At 39.8% G+C, this 16,639-nt stretch overlaps 1 protein-coding gene across 26 annotated transcripts in view; it reads right to left on the bottom strand.

The window, feature by feature from the left end:
- NRXN3 (neurexin 3) overlaps window positions 1–16,639 on the bottom strand; it is a 1,041,771-nt gene that overhangs the window by 936,286 nt on the left and 88,846 nt on the right. For 22 of the 26 annotated variants that reach the window (XM_061463692.1, XM_061463704.1, XM_061463706.1 and 19 more), the window contains exon 4: window positions 10,719–10,748. The exons of the other annotated variants lie outside the window; for them this stretch is intronic. In XM_061463692.1, coding sequence (XP_061319676.1) covers window positions 10,719–10,748 — 30 coding nt within the window. The remainder of the gene's footprint in view (window positions 1–10,718; window positions 10,749–16,639) is intronic. 26 annotated transcript variants of the gene reach the window in all.

Raw genomic sequence — 16,639 nt, 5'->3', positions numbered from 1 at the left:
TGTCTGAGAAATTGAAACTCTAAGCCAGGAGTTGAATACCTTAAGTAAAGCAAGTCATTTTTAAAGAGAGCCTCACAGTCTGTACACTCTGATATTTCCAACTTTAGGAAAAGAATTTTTCCACAGTCTGGCATAAATGGTCTGTCACATTGTGGCAAAAATTATATTCTTTTCAAACTGCAGATGATCAATACCAGAAAGTATTCTTTATGACAGCATTCCAGGAGACAAAGAACAAAAGTTATGTATCTTTTCAGCAATTTAGCAATAGAGGAGAGATAAATCAATGGATATTTAGGAACTGAACAAGTTCCGGAGGAAAAAAAAAATAATTTGGTAAAATGAAAGATAAAAACAGATGTAGAAAGCAGCTTGCCCTACATGCCTGCAGACTTCACTGAGACTGTCTGTGGAGTAAGACTATCCAAATTAAATATGTGTAGTTGAAAATGGCCAGATAAATATATTCTTTGGATGATGGAGTTGGTCAGTCCTGCAAGGCACTGGTGCCTGAAACACGTTTGCCCTTTGTCAGAGCCATGAAATGCAAATGCACAGCGATGCTAGGTGCTGCCCTGGCTTTTATGAAAGCTTGCAGCATCTTTAATGCAGAACTAAGTGAGAGTCTGTAATCCCTGTGCTGCGATGCAGCAGTGTGCTCTCCCCTCACAGGACAAGCCAACAGCTATGCAAGATCCTTTTATCAACATTCACAGGGCTGGAAAATAACTGTTCACAGTTTGATTCCCAACATTACCGAATGAACCAAGAATTGCTCAGAAAACTGGCAGCTGAATACACATGTAAAAGACAAAGGTTCTTCAGTGATATTTATTCTAGCCAAGTTTTAATATTTCAAGGCTTATAGGAACTAACTCTTTACATAATCAAATGTGATTGTCTGATCCCAGCTGGTGATCAGCACATTCATCATCAACCTGGTCATTATTAATATACCAGTAATTAGAGGGAATAAAGGTGTGTGCTTTATAACGCTGGCTTAATACAATTCCACCATACCTAACAAGACCACAGCTCCTTTTGAAATACAATTATTTTAACATTCAAATTACACATTTTTCTTACCACTACTAACAACTAACAATCACAGAGCCATATGATTTTAAAACAAATACTGAAATGGGGCTTTTTTTGAGTCTTCAGTGCAAAGAATTTGGTCAAAAAAAGAAATCGTGTTTTGCTTTAGAAATAATCTGACCCACAAGCAGTTCCCCAATCAACCTGTGATTTGAGAGAAAAGCTCAATTAACATGCATGCAATTGACAGAATCAAATCGTAAACACTTACCTACATATACTACATTCTTCTTGCTCTCTCTACTGTAGGAGAAAAAGCACTATCTCAGGCACCACAGTGTGGTACTGCTTGGCAAATGCTACTGACTTTTTTTAATGGTGACAACTGTGTACACAAATTCTCAAAGTACCAGTTCTGTTTAAAGCCTTTCCCCACAAAGTAGTGCTGGTAAAGGACCATTTCTATTAAATGCTTTGCAGTCTTTTACTTTAGCAAGAGGAGCATCAAGGCCATCATTTAGCAAGAATGATACAGAATCCCTCAGTGTTGGAACAGTCTCAGAGCCACATTCTTCCCTGCACTATTTCTTTTACATCAGTGCATCTCCTCTGCTTCAATATCAGTTATACCACAATAAAATCCTTGCAGTACAGTGAAGAATACCATTACATCAAGCATCTTGGTATATGAAGCATACCTACTATGAGAGCAACATCTCACAAAAAAATCCTGCTAAAACAGAATTTGGGGTCTTAATCCCTGTAGGTACACAATACATTACCAGCTGCAAAAAATCCTTTCATTTCTATGGGCTTTGCCAGCTGTTTAGGGAGCACAGTACCTTCAACACAGCAACTTGCAGGATAAGTCATCTGTAACATAAATTTCAAAACAAAAAAGCTACAAAACCAATTGAATACATTACAACCTGTAAGTGCTGGATTCACACCTGATTCCTTGCTATCTGTAGTGATGTTTTCTATTTTCTTCCCTTATATCACAGACTATCAGTACTGATTTCTATTTGGATATGTGCACTCTGAACTATCAAGGCTCTTGAAACAAATGTGGAAATGAAGGCCAACATGAGAAGGAGCTCTAGATCCATGGAAGAGGTAAGACCAAATAAATGAAAGGTGGTGGGTATCACAGGAAGATGAGTGAGTAGCAATGGTGCATTGCCAAAAACAGAATCAAAGATTGGAATACTGATGCGGGGAAAATCACACACCATTAGATATGACTTAATAACAGACAGAGATGATACTGGGTGAGTTATATCAGATGACTTGAGAAAGCATGACCTTCTTCACAGTAATAGTTTTACAACCATTTGTATGGCATGTTATCCAGTAATCTCTAGTCAAAATATTTACTGTGTGGTAAAACACTGCAAATAAGGGTGCTGCTTCTAAGTGCTTACTCTTAATGCATAAGATCCAGCTTATACAGCACACACTTTCTGAAGTGTTAATACCATAATGTTATCACTGTTGTCCACAGAAGGCCACAATGAGCCTTAAAAGAGGAAACCCCCCTCTTCCACTGGGTTTTATTTTTTTGCAGGGCTGTCTGATGTGTGTGACAAGGGTCTATTTCAGTTCCTGATGGCATTATCACCACTTTGCTGCATTACCATAAAGCCCAGGAAAGAAGCTATTACCCACCATCACTCCTCCAAATGTTATCACAGAGAATCATGCATTCACAAAACAGCATTAACTGTGAGAATTAGAGTCCATTTAAACTGCAGCTGTTCCTTCATTCCTAAATAGGTTCTTAGACCAAAACTTCTCCCTGACCAACCTTATTACCAAATGTCCCTTTCAACTGGAAGAAGAAAAAGACCACTTTAAAAAATTGTATTGTTTACAGATACCACTCCTTCCCTGTATTATGACAACCAGGTAAGTAATATTAAAATTCCTTTTTTTTTCCAAAAAAGCAGTAGATGTTTTAGCTTTTAGAACTGTGAGCTGAGAATTTACTTCCAAATCATCTCTGGCAACAGAAATAAACCTCTAACTTCGATTTTGTATTTCTAGATTATCTCATTTTCAGAATCTGAAGCTTCAACTATTTAGGGGAAAGATGTCTGTTTATTTTTAATAATACTAACTCTGCAGGAAGGGCTTTCTTTTAAATACAAAACCTAAATCCTGGATCTAATATACATGCTGGTGTCCTTTCAGCTCTAAATCCATGCCCTAGAAAAACCCACAACCTATATTCTGCTATTATCAAAGAAAACATTGCTTATCATGTTCCATTTCCTTCTTTGCTTCTTTGCCTCTTTGTTACTGTCCGTTGGAAGGACTCCAATCTGCAGGGAAAAAACACTCTCAAATCTAAACCGAAAAACCTAAATGCCAAGAAAAGGCACAATGTCTCTTTAAGAGTCAACAGTAAATTAACTTGCCCATAAGAGTGCAATAATTAGCAGTTAGTAGCTTATTAAAAGGATGGCAAAGGCCAAGCTGCCATCTGGGATCTCCAGTTTCTTGTGATTGTTATTATGTCAAGATGTGCAACTTGCATTAGCTTTCATGTCACTGTGCTTGTCCTTACTTTCCATGTAAATTTTAATGAAAGATACAGCACTTTAAAAATCAGATGTCCATCAAAAGTGCTATTAGTCTGCCTTTTACAAAGCATATGGACTGTTTTGCTACCTCTGCATCTCTACACATCACTGAATGTCTCAAATGAAGAAAACAGTGGAAGAAAAGAAAGCCTTTTAATGATATCAATTAAACACTCTCTCTGGGCAGAGTGAAACCTGAGCCTCATCAATACCAGAAGACTACAATACAGCATAAAAGGACAATATTTTAGCTCCTGTTTGCACACAGCATGACCACAATGCCTTTAACTCTCACAGGAATCATCCTTCTTAATAAAAATGAAAGCCAATGAAGCTGTTTATTCAGACATTAGAGAGAAACTGCTTTAAAATAAAGCAGAAAGAAAGTGTATGAGAAAAAAAAAATAAATTGCTTATGAAATACAAAATACTTAACACGTTATGAAATATTTTATTTAAACACATTATTTGTAAACACACATGCTCATATGCACAAGCAATAAATAATGTACAGAAACGTCCTGTTTATTTTCTCATTTGTCTATCCTCATAAATATATTACGAAGAGGCGTAAAAAGAAAAAATGTTTCCAAGATATCTATTCCTTTGCGGTAGCTGATATTCAACATTTAAGAGGCTCCATTCACCAAATTTCAGAAAATGTCATCACCTCTGGAGTATAAAGAAATAGGATGAATGCCTTGCAGAAATGTCCCAGTATCTTACATTTGAAATTCATCAACTAGCAATCATCTCTAATTAGGCTTATGAGAATTACATTGAAGTATTTGTTTCTTCCCTAAATAAAATATAAAACCAGCAACAAAAATTGGCTTACAAAAACTTATTCCAGGAGAAGGACATCTACATTCAAGGGGCACTGATTCTATTAAAGAGGTTTTACAAATTGGGTATTTGCTAACCATAACATGAAATTATTTATTTTTTAAACAGTCATTATGAGGAAAGTTGAAACTGAGAATCACCGTCCTTCTAATAATATAGGATTTTCTTCCCACCAAAATGAAAACAAACCCAATACCAATATTTTAAAAGTATTAACAAAAGGACTATAATTGCAGAGACCAAAACCATACAATAGTCACATTTAAAACCCAAATATTAAGATATTTTATAGGACAAAGCCAAACTTAAAAAGCACTGCCAAGGCTGGCAAGATTAGTGTAGTGTTGTTTCTTCTGCTTGTGTAATTAGATATGTACAGAGCACAAATGATCTGTTATTGATGTTTCACTTTAACATTTGCATAAACTCTTGGCCACTCAGATGGACTTATTCACATCACTTTGAAAACACAGAATCATTAAGTTGGAAAAGACCTTTAAAATCGTTGAGTCCAACCATTAACCTAGCACTGCCAAGTCCACCACTAAACCATGTCACTAAGCATCACATCTATATGTCTTTTAAATACTTCCAGGGATAGGGACTCAACCACTTCCCTGGGCAGCCTATTCCAATCCTTGACAACCCTTCTGGGGAAGAAATTCCTTCTACCACCCAATGTAAACCTCCCCTGGCACAACCTGGGGCCATTTCCTTTTGTCCTATTGCTTGTCACTTGGAAGAAGAGACTGACACCCCACTTGCTCAAGCCTCCTTTCAGGTAGTTGTAGAGAACATTAATGTCTCCACTGAGCCTTCTTTTCTCCAGACTAAACAATCCCAGTTCCCTCAGCCTCGTAAGACTTGTGCTCCTTGCCCTTCACCAGTTTCATTGCCTTTCTCTGAACCCACTCCAACAAATCACTCTCTCTCTTGTAATGAAGGGCCCAGAATTGAAGAGTATTTTGAGGTGTGACCTCACTAGTCCTGAGTACAGGGGGACAATCACTTCCTTAGTCCTGCTGGCCACACTATTTCTGATACAAGCCAATACAAATCCTAATGGTATTACTGGTGAAGAACTCTTCCAAATTATTTTCTAGATCAGTAAGGTCCACTCATTTCTTTCTATCTGAGCCTGCAAATGCTATTTCATTTTTTCTGTGCCATTATCTCTTGATCAATATTATTGAACAATTCAAAGAAATAACAACTTCACGCTGTTCACTAAGAGCAATGTTGAACATTACAAGACTTAAAAGACCTACTTGGGTTAAGAGCAGTTAAGGCCAAGAGAGATAATCTGATTTTGCAATGCTGAGAACCACATGTGGAATTTGCCAGTAGCCTTTGGTCTACACAACATGCATTAGAAAGTGTTCCATCCATGAAATATGTGAGTACTCTCTCTTTTCTCCCTGAGAAAAAACCTGCTACATGTTGAAAATGAGTGTGCAGCTGTGCAGTTTTTCATCCCTAGCAGTTACCATTGAAGGGAAGGAGGCCACTGCCATAATGGAGAAGCAGGTATCAGCAGACTGCATACAGGTGTACTGTGGACAGCAAGAAACCATCCACACCTCACTGGCATCCTTTGTGTTAGAGAGGACAATTGGGGCTCCTCAGTTACTTGTGGGAATCTTGGCCCACTAAAGTCAACGTGAATGCTAAGATACAGGACTTCATTCACCAAAAATAGCAGAGTCCCACCAGGAATACAGCCAATTTCCTCAGGGGGCATGAACATCAATGGAAGCCAGATCCAAACCAAGAGTTACGGTAAAACAAAACCCACTACATATATGAGAGAATGGTGAAAGGTAGCAAAAAGGCAAATTATCATTTCCTTAACAAAGGCTGTCCATGAGAACAAATAATATATATTATATTACTGCCATACGTTGTGAAGAGCTTTTATGAAATCAAATACATCATATCCTTTGGCTATGTGGCATGAGACAGTATGGCTGCCAGTTTTTACTGAAAACTACAAGAATGCCAAAAAAGATGAACTTTCCAGGTACAATCACTAAGGCATCCAGTACCACCTTCTCTGTGAGCTGAAAGCCATGTGTGGGGTCAAAATTACACCACATGAGCCCTTTGAATATATGCCAATTTTCATACAGAGTGATGGCTATCTGATTAAGTCACTTGCTGTAAGTAGAGCTAAAAACTACAAGTAGCTGGGAAGTGAAACAACATTTTCACTCAATGACACAATAAATTAAGTTTCAGTGCATACAAATGAATTGTGGACTATATATTATAATACTCATTCCTACAGGCTCAACTGGGAGCTTTGCTTCAGAAAAGACTTACAGTTTAGTCCTGCACAGACTGGCCTGTAGCACAAATGCCACCCAAGAAAAGAAATGAGCAATATGAGCCAATATCACACCACCCAAGTCTCACACTGATCTGCATCAACTCTTAAATCACACTAATCCATACATCAGCTAACTCAATTATTGCCAGCTGTGCTGAGGCACAGTAACATTTTGTATGGTGTGCTTAGAGCTTTAGGTTCTCACATTTTCTACAGTGTATATATGTGATTATTATGTTATGACGTTCACAAGACACAAGAAGATAGCTCTGAGTACAGTTTATGTATTATCCTCCACCACCCAACTTTGGATAGAAAAGCTATAAAACTAATTACTTGAATATTTTTTCAACCTCAAAGAACAAATAATACTGCTTACATGATGCACTCCATCACAGAGAATTCAACAATATAAACTTGTTACAAGAAAGCAGGGCACCTGAAAGAGGAATTACATGGAGAGAAAGTATTTAATATGCCATTGTCCTCCAAAGAATTCAGGCGTTACAGGAGTGAACACTGAGCATAGGCTGTTTGTGCCTCAAAGGAAGGTTATTATGAACAAATCCTGTGAGTTCTCATATCCTCCCAAATTCATAGTAGCACAATTAGTCATTTCATCCCCCAGTGTCTTATTGGCATGGGCACACCCAACACCCTCCAACGTGTTCAATTTATGATGATCAATAGATCGGATTCTTCAGCAGTGTCTTTGTTGAAAAGGAGTAAGCTTCAGCATAAAACAACCTTTTCATCTATCTCATTGGAAAAGAGGGCAAAGAAATGGATTTTCCTTGAGCTGTGCTTCTATTTATCAATTAATCTTCACCCTTCCCTCCAGTCTAGGAGACCCACAGCAAGTTTGCAGCGTTTTGCCTTTTTGACAGTTTTGATTAGGGATGGATGACTGCCCTCTCCATGCTTAAGACAGGTGTGAATTGCTGAAGAGTAATCTGGAGCCCCAGAGCAGCCTTACATGCCCTGTGCTGTACTGAGCTGCAAAGGAAATGGACCCCTCTGTTTAGCAGTGCTGATCATTTCTGTTTCCTCTGCAGCTTATTGCAACTCAATTTCTCTTTGAAAAACTAACAGAGAGGTTGGGAAGCAGAGCTGGGAGGAGAAATGATAGCTCAAAGACCTCCATTGTTGAAGGGTACTGGACAAGCCCAAGTCCCACTTCACAGCAGTGTCATCACTCCAGTGCAAGAGAGACAGCTCTACCAGCTCACTGGTCTCTGCCTATGTCTTTGACTGAACTGGCGGTCCCTTTGCACCCCAGCATCACCAGTTACAGACAGTCTGACACTACACAGCCCATACTTGGTGTGAACGGGGAGAAAATAACATCTGTTAAGAAGGCCTCAAAGGATTCATCTTAATAAATATTTCTTCCATAATTCAACACAAAAGATTAAGAGACTTTTAAAAGTAAAGGCATTAAATTCCAACATGAATCACATTCATAAAAATACAATTTGTCCATTGGCAAACATTTTATAAGCAATGAAATGTTAGAAAGAATGCAATCTCTACCTTTACTTCTACCTACAGACAGGAGGGTGTGTGTCCAGTTAAGAAGAGTAACAAGGGGGGTGTCCATCATGGAGGAAGCAAAAGAGAAGAAAAGGAGGAAGCACAAAAAAACAGAAAATTATGTCACTGGCCATACTTGCAAATACAAGGAAATAAGCATATTCATGTAGCAAACAAATCCAACAAAGCATAATTTCAAAGGAAAACCAGGAGACACACCACAACTGAAGCACAAAGCAAGGCTTAAACAACTGACAGTACAACCAGCAACTGCCTTGTTAAGCCCTTTGGCTTTAATTTGATTTTCTCCTGAGAAATGCAAACCCCTCATGCAATAGCACTACAGTGATATGCCTCATTCCACGTCAAAACCAAAATAGCATGGAAAACAACATAGTAGGACAGAAAATAAAAAATAAATCTCATGGTAATATATTTGCTAAACATATTTCACCTACCAGAGCTAATGTATTTGCATATAATGTTGACATTGCATATTTACTCACACATATACATTTACAAAGTTTATATCCATTATATCTTTATAGAGGGTAAATATTTATCAAAAGGGAATATCTGTGAGCTGGTTGGCAAAAAAAAAGAGAAGCCACTGTTCCCTGATGCCTCATGGATAAATATGGGTGGCTGCAGTTGCCAGAAGCTGATAGTTTTCACATTTTTTTGCCAGGCAAGGGAGTATAGAAGGGCTGATGACAGTCATACAGGCCTGAAGAGGTCATGCAAGTCTTCATGAGCAAGCTGGGTTGCTACCTGTAATTTAAATGGCCAAGTGCATCTGTTTTATATAATCCAGTGCTAAACCACAGACTGCTACAAAGATATGTTCAGTGTTACTGAGAATAAAAGTGGCCATGTAAGTTAGCTGTACTGATCCCTCCCAACATGCCATTATCCTTTCTTTGTCAACGGCTTGCCATACTTAGCTGTATCCTGAGGAACTAGGACATGCCAAAGAGACATATCTGCTGGATGCTCCTTCAACAAGTATGACTAGAGAGCCATGAGTCAAATTGAGCAGTACGTAGGGATGGAGAAGGAATTCGACGTTGCCCAGAGCTTAGCTAGATGCTCCACATGCCAAATACCATGGTCTTGACATGCACTCAGAAAGAGCCCTCTTTACCTATCTTTCCCCAAATAGGGATGCTAAGCAGTACAGAAAGTGATGAGTGAGCCCCAACTTCCCTTCTGATTGTTTCCTAAGCTTTCATGACCTCAGAGGTGAAAGCTGTCTTGAACTACAGAATAAAAACTGATTATATCCTAAGCTTTTCTACATTCCACTGAGATATGTAGAAACTATATCTCTTTGATTCAACACCTAATTACTCTTGAGTCTTCAGAGGCACTACATTGCATCTTACTAACTCTTTGGACTGTCTAACCTCAGAAACGTGTCCGCTTAATGGTAAAAGCACTACTGCGTACATCTAGCTTAGGAAAGCCTCAGCAGGATTTAGAGTCAAAATTCACATTTTCTCCCCACAGGCAGACATCTGGTCTGGTCTTTCAAGTGCACCATGTGCACACACCTCACATTATAACTTCAACCATTTTACTCCTGCATTTGCAAGACTAGAATGCATCACCAGATCTAACTCTGTCACCAGTGCTCCCTAACTTCTCCCCCATCATGTTGGCAAGATACTCACACTGTCAGAGAGAAACAGAATCACCCCTCTCCTCACCTCACCTCTCCTCACCAGCTTTTGCTCGCCAAAATATGCCCATAATACAAAACGGGACTAATGATCCCATCGTGTCACAGCCAGTAGATCTGTAACACAGTCCCAGCTGAGGTACTAAAATGCGAATTCTGATATACGCCTAGATCTCATTTGTAGCCTAAAGTGGGGGGAGCCCTGTTCTTTTTCTAAACCATCCTGATCTATGCATATCTGAATATTTTAAATTGCAGAGACAGGACTTACAGGCCATTAAATGCAGTTTTCCTCAGGATTCATAATGAATTAGAATCACACCATGAGGGCTATTTACTTTTTTTTTTTTTAATTGCACTCTGAAAAAGACCCACATTGAGGTCTGTATTTACCCTTCAGAAGTGGGAATCATTACAGCTGGCAAAACAAGAAAGAAATGGCAAAATAAAATAGTTGGTGAACTGTATGAAAGGGGGATGCACACCTCTTTTTACTGTCCATGAAATTATTTCATGCTCCCTCCTGGGCACTTGAGTCCCAGGCTGACAAGTAGCCATAGCTCATGGGACACAGGAAAAAATGAAAATGGCTTGACTGGCACCCACTAGGCTTAGTTGCTTTTGTCATGCAAAGTCCAGAAAAAGAGCAGGGACAAAGCTCTTTCATTATCAGTGACTGAAACAAAGAGAAAATCAAAGGACTTACCTTGTTCACTCATCATCAGGTGTGAGAGGCCTTTGAAAGAGAGAGAAAGAGAGATAGGAAGTAAGAAAAAAAGAACAAACCAGAAAAAAAGCAGCAATATCCATGCACACTGGTCTTGCAATCCAATACTTCTCAGGATTGGAGCTCACATACTTGAGCGAGACCAAGTATGGATGTAGCATGCAGGACACAAACATATGCAGGTACTGCTTTCCACACTGAGCAGGAAAGCACCTGTCTTAGGTAGAAAAAAACTGTTAGCTGCAGAAGTGCATTTGACTTTCACCATATCCCTTGGGGAGCAACTCCAGAGGCACTGCACACCAGTACAGCCAAATGGGCTAGGAAAGCATTGGAGCTCTGCAGGGAGCATTCACTCTGCTGGAGAGCTATAAAAATACTTCTCAGCTACAGATTTAAAATTCAAGGCTGCAGTGGTCAGTGAAAGGGAGGCCATGATCCCACCACATCTGCTTCAGACAAAACATGTGGGCTAAACACATACACACACACAAAGCTATCCTCCTTCTTGAATGTGATGGCTTCAGCATGTATTTTTAGAGTGAATCAACACTGCTTGCATTTATCAATAAGGCACCAGTATACCAGACCTGCCAAGGAGTAAAAAAATTATGTGTAACCTATTTTTAATGCTACTCCATTTTCTTTCTGGGGAGAACTAGATATTCAGCTTCCAAGAGCAGCATGTTCCTTTGTGGCTTTATAGCTAAAGCTACTTTTCAGTTTCAGAAAGCAGCATAGCTCTCCTCAGCAGTGACAGCCACTCTGTAGATGAAGCTGTGGTCACTTGGGCTGCTCCAGTCTCTGCCTGATAACCCTCTCTGGCATAAACCTTGTTTGTTTCAATTCAAATTCATTTCTAGCCTAAATTTTCAAATAGGCTAGAATCTAAACTACTACTATGTTAGAATTTGAATACAACTGAATTCATAAAAATATTGTTTCGATACTATTTTATATATATTCATGCCCAATCCATTAAGTCTCAACTGATCCATTAGTTAATCTTATGACACATGACATCACAGAACTAAGACAACAAAAATCATGTCCTACCCACTCAAGCTCTGAGGGACCCCTTTCGGACTTGATCCCCTGATCTTCTTCCCTTAGCTTGATTCCTTCTCCATATCTACCTCTCACAGCACTTAATATGCCAGGGATTTTGATTCGCACACATGCACTCACACACACCCCCTCCATCTTAAGTCAGTTTATTAATCAAACAGGGCTGTGACTTTTTTAATTTCACGGAGACTGAGAGGTCAAATGAACTTATTAGAATGAGAATTTTCAACAAGCAGCATGCTGAGTTTGAATTTGTTTATTCCTCTCTCTCTTTTGTATTTTCTTTTTGCGCCTGCTGGAGAAATCTAACATCCAGATCATCTCAAGAATACATTCACCCACAGAGAACTCCAAGCCAGATAAGGGGATTAATAATTGTACAGTCTAAGGAATGCAAATATCTTAATGTTCTTAAAGATTAATGTGGATTTAAAAAAATAATCAGAAACACAACATAGGTTTAGATTATTTTTTTTTTAGCTATAAATAAACATAGCAGATTTGATACTGTAGGCATATTTCTGGTCTAAATTACAAGATATAATTTCACTGACTCATTTTGCTCTGCTAGTAGAGTGGGTTGAATTTGTCTCTACTTATGACCACTGACTCCATCATTCTTGGTAGGAAAATCCTAGGTCTGACCAAATGGGTACTTGAAAGTCACTGTAAAAAACACTGCAAAAACCAAGATGACAAAAGTATAACTGTTAGGACCCACAAAGCACAGAGACCTTGTTCCAATGGTGAAAAAGGAGAAAAGACAAGAAGGTGTCAGTATGACATGCAGCTGAAGCTGGCTGAACAGCAAGGGGGACATCAGATCCTGAGCACAGGTAGAGTTTCCCAAGGCCTGAGCCCTCGTACACCGTGGGGAAGGAAAGCCATGGCTAAGGGGCACAGCATCGAAAGGTGCAGCTGCTGGGGATGGCACACTGATGGGGAGTCACAATGACAGGAGATGGGACACTGACAAAGAGAAACCTCCAGAGAGGGTTCAAAGCAAGAGCCTGCATTAAAAATCCTAAATCATACTGCAAGACCCCTTCACTGAGTCCTCTGAATCCACCGGCCTGAGAGGAGCTACAAAAATCTCATAATGTAAGGAATGTCTACATCCATTTTGTCCTTATCAGAGGGCAAATGCTGTGTGTCCTATCTGTCGGGCACATCAGCGAGGTGAAGCCTAGAGCCCTTCACCTGCAGACCAGGACTGGGAGTACCCCCCAGATGTACCCACCATTCTGGCACACGGGTTGGCCTCGGTTCAAATGCCTGCAGAAGGAAGTCTCCCTAAGAAATATTCTGACTCTTTCTGCTTCTTGGCAAATTTGAAATGTAACAGGAGCAGTGGTATGGTATGTACACTTTGATTCTTCAGTCCCAACTGAGCAATGGAAGTAGGGAGATTAATGAAGAAGAATGTCCCTCCTACCCCAGTGTTATTTTTTCCTTTTTAAAATAGGAAGAAAAAGGAGGGTACGCTTGGAGATACAGAAAAAAAAATAAATATTATGTCTTAAGTTGTCCACTGACACAGGTCCTTATTTTTACACCAACAAAATTCCAGATTCGTTATTGGCTTGAATAATAATATAAATAATATCAGCTTTGCTCATCTGAAAATTTTCTTACTTGTAATTTAAAGTAGGAGTGAAAATGAGTGTATTTATCTCCAACAAAATGTCATTAAAAACCCAAACCTTCAACTATTGAGAAGTTAAATCTGTGACATTTGCAGCATGTTAACAAAGGCCCTAAATTAGTCACGTAAAATCAACATAGGAAATATGAACTGACATCATTGTCTCACGTTTACATCAGTTTCAAGATATGCCAAGATACTAAAAGCGTTTTCAAATCATAAAAGTCAAAGTCATCTCAAGGTGGCACAGAGCAGGACTTGCTATAGGACTACAGTAAAACAACAGGGCATCCAACAAAACAGGGCACGAGGCGTGAGAATTGTTCAGACCTGCAAACTACACCAGATTTTGCCAGATCTGGGGGACACGTACCACCATGATACTGGGGCATCAACCATAAAAGCTAGGAAAGCTCTTTTAGCAAGGTCAGGATGCTTAATGAAGGGCATGTTATTCACATATACAACCACTGTCTGTGCCAATAGCCACCCCATTCCAGGGGAATCCTGTAAGAAAATCTCAGTGTCCACCTAAATCCAGGTAAAACATTATTACATTTTAATCTTAGATGTGTTCAACAAGAAACCCTGATTAAAGCCTTTCTGGCTACAGCCAGTGTAGAAGTGGGAAAAGCTGGACACAAACCTGCATGAGCCACAATGGTCAAGGAGTTGTGTGCTTTTTCTAAACCAATTTTTCTAAACCAATCATTATTATAATAATCTACTGGCTGGGCATAACTGCTGCCAACAAAAATGTTGGGTAGCAAGTACTCCAGAAAAGGTTTAGGAAAGCCTCAAAATAAATAGCTTACCTGCCCACAAAGAATTTTTTGTCAATGTCAGGAGTCTGGTGACTTGCTTCAAATGTCAGCGATAATAAGGACAAGTGCATGGCTTCAGAAAAAGTGTCTCAACAAGTCTCTTAGATAACGATAAGCATCTGCTTGTGCTCAGCCTCTGGAGCCCCAGCTCCTGCAGACCTTCAGCAGTAATGTGAAGAGAAAGTAGCCTGCTTCTTCAGAATGTTGGCTTGTTATTAAAATAATACATCCATTGCCAAGGGCAGACACACGTATAAACTCCGCTCTCTGGCCATGATTTATGCCTGCCACAACTGCCTCTTCCTATTTAGGTCTGGGAGGTTTTTTGATATTTCTTTAACCTACTACCAATATTATTTTCTTAAAGGTTAATATAACCATCCTTAATCTCAAAGTAGGACTTCAAAGAACTACATTAAAAAAAACACAACTGTGAACCATCTATATTGAAATAGTAAAATGAAGTGGCTCTAATTGTACAAAGTATCAAGGGCCAACACTGGATTCTTACGAAGCCAAAAGGACATTTCTAAAACTAGCTTCAGAATACAGTGATATGAAAATGCAATGTGGACAAACAGCAGCCTTTGTTCTTAAGGATTTACCAGGGGCAATTTTCAGAGTGGAAAAGAAAATGAAGGAAACCTTAGAGGCAGTTTGAACCTCGCCCCCACTGTGGCTCCCAGTACCACATTTAGATACTTGGCACAAAACCCAAGAAGGTGGGGAGAACACAGAACAGTGAGAGTGATAACTGATTGCAACAACAATGGAAGATGGACTCCTTCATCTAGTTAATGATAGGTTGTCCTGTGTTACTGGGCCCATGCTCTGGGGGTGTGCTCATGTGCCTGGGTGTGTGTGCATTGCTGAATTGCTCTGTTAAAATGGGCAGCCTCAGCATTTACCTTTTAATGATGCTGCCAGATTATAAGCCCAAAAGCTCTTAATGAATGGGAAGAGAGACTGCCAGGCAGCAGCAGCAGCCCAGCTCTCCCCAAGGACAGAGGATCCTTTCCCGGGTACCAGGCTCCATGACCCATTCAAACAATAACAGGGCTAGGACTAACGTATGTCTGAGGCAGGGCATCATGCCTCAAATCCTTTACAGAAGAGAAATCATGTAAAGGAAGAAAACATGTAAACCAGGGATTCTTGCAAAAATAAAATGACATCTATGGAGAAGAGCACTCTGATGAGTAATGGAGTCTGTTGTTTACACCACCTTTCCTAATTTCCTGAAACCAGTAATTCCTTAAGAAACAGGCTTTTTTTTTCTATGTGAGCCTCTTAACTGAGGCTCAGATAGGAAGTTCCATCAGCAGTTCTCTTTTTTAGTTAGCAGGAGAACTGACAAGTCTCTCATCTTCTATGTGGTCCTTCTTAAAGAAGGCATCTTGAGTTTTTCTTAAACCCAAAGACCAAGGAAGACTCCCTAAGGGTCCCCATGTACCAAAAATAGGACATTCCAGCACGGCCACAGGATGGGACTCTCAGGAAGAAGCAAAACCCTTGTCTTGAGAGTGTGAATAACAGAAGAGAAAAAAATCATTCTAATGGAATCTCCTGCCCGATAGACAGGTCAGCTTTGGCAAGAGGACTGACCTCATTCCTTGACTGCTGGCATACATGGTGCCTGTTTTTTCTAACTGGGCAAAGCTGCAGCACAAACTGGGGAGCAGTCATTTTTGTCTGATTCAACTATGATATGCACAACAGCCAAGGGGCTCCTCACAGGCCCCAGCAGTGAGGCCAGCCAGGAGTGCAGTTTTGTTATTGTAGCCGGAGGCCCACTTCCAATGCAATTACACACAACAGCTGTGCTAGCTCCTCTTTTCCATCTCCTTTGCTTCCTCGGCTATGTAGTTCCAGGATAGGTTTTGCTGTTATCAGGGGCAGTGAGTCAGGGTGAGTGGCACCTACTCTGAGTAATCAAAGCAATGAAAGCACGAGGTAGAGGCCAAATAGGAAGTCAATTACTCCAACATGTCTGGGCAGAAATAGCGATCAAACCATCCTAACTCCTTTCCCCCATAGCAGAAACAGTATTCTGACACTGCATATGGCATGTTCCGGTAAGTATTCACATAGGGACAGCTGCAATGTCAAAATACTTGTAGGAAAGCTATTCTGTGCTTTCCAACATAGTGGTGTTTGAAAGCATCAAAATAAACATGAGAGTATTCACAATGACGGCCACACGCAGAAAAGAATGTGTGCAGGTAGCAAGACCTGAGGGTGAATGTATTTTATTGCTGATGCATAAGATGATGTGTACCACTGCAAATCAAAGCACCTGATCAAGTGGGTGCACAAGTTGAGAAAAGAAGAACTGTTAGGCATGGAATAGAATTCTTCAGCTT

Source organism: Pezoporus flaviventris, unplaced genomic scaffold (genome assembly GCF_033815535.1).
Source record: "Pezoporus flaviventris isolate CSIRO_AGI_PZ_B2104156 unplaced genomic scaffold, CSIRO_AGI_Pfla_v1 ptg000036l, whole genome shotgun sequence".
Lineage (NCBI taxonomy): Eukaryota > Metazoa > Chordata > Aves > Psittaciformes > Psittacidae > Pezoporus > Pezoporus flaviventris.
Note: the sequence above shows the minus strand (reverse complement) of the source record. Positions and strands in the feature narration are given on the sequence as shown.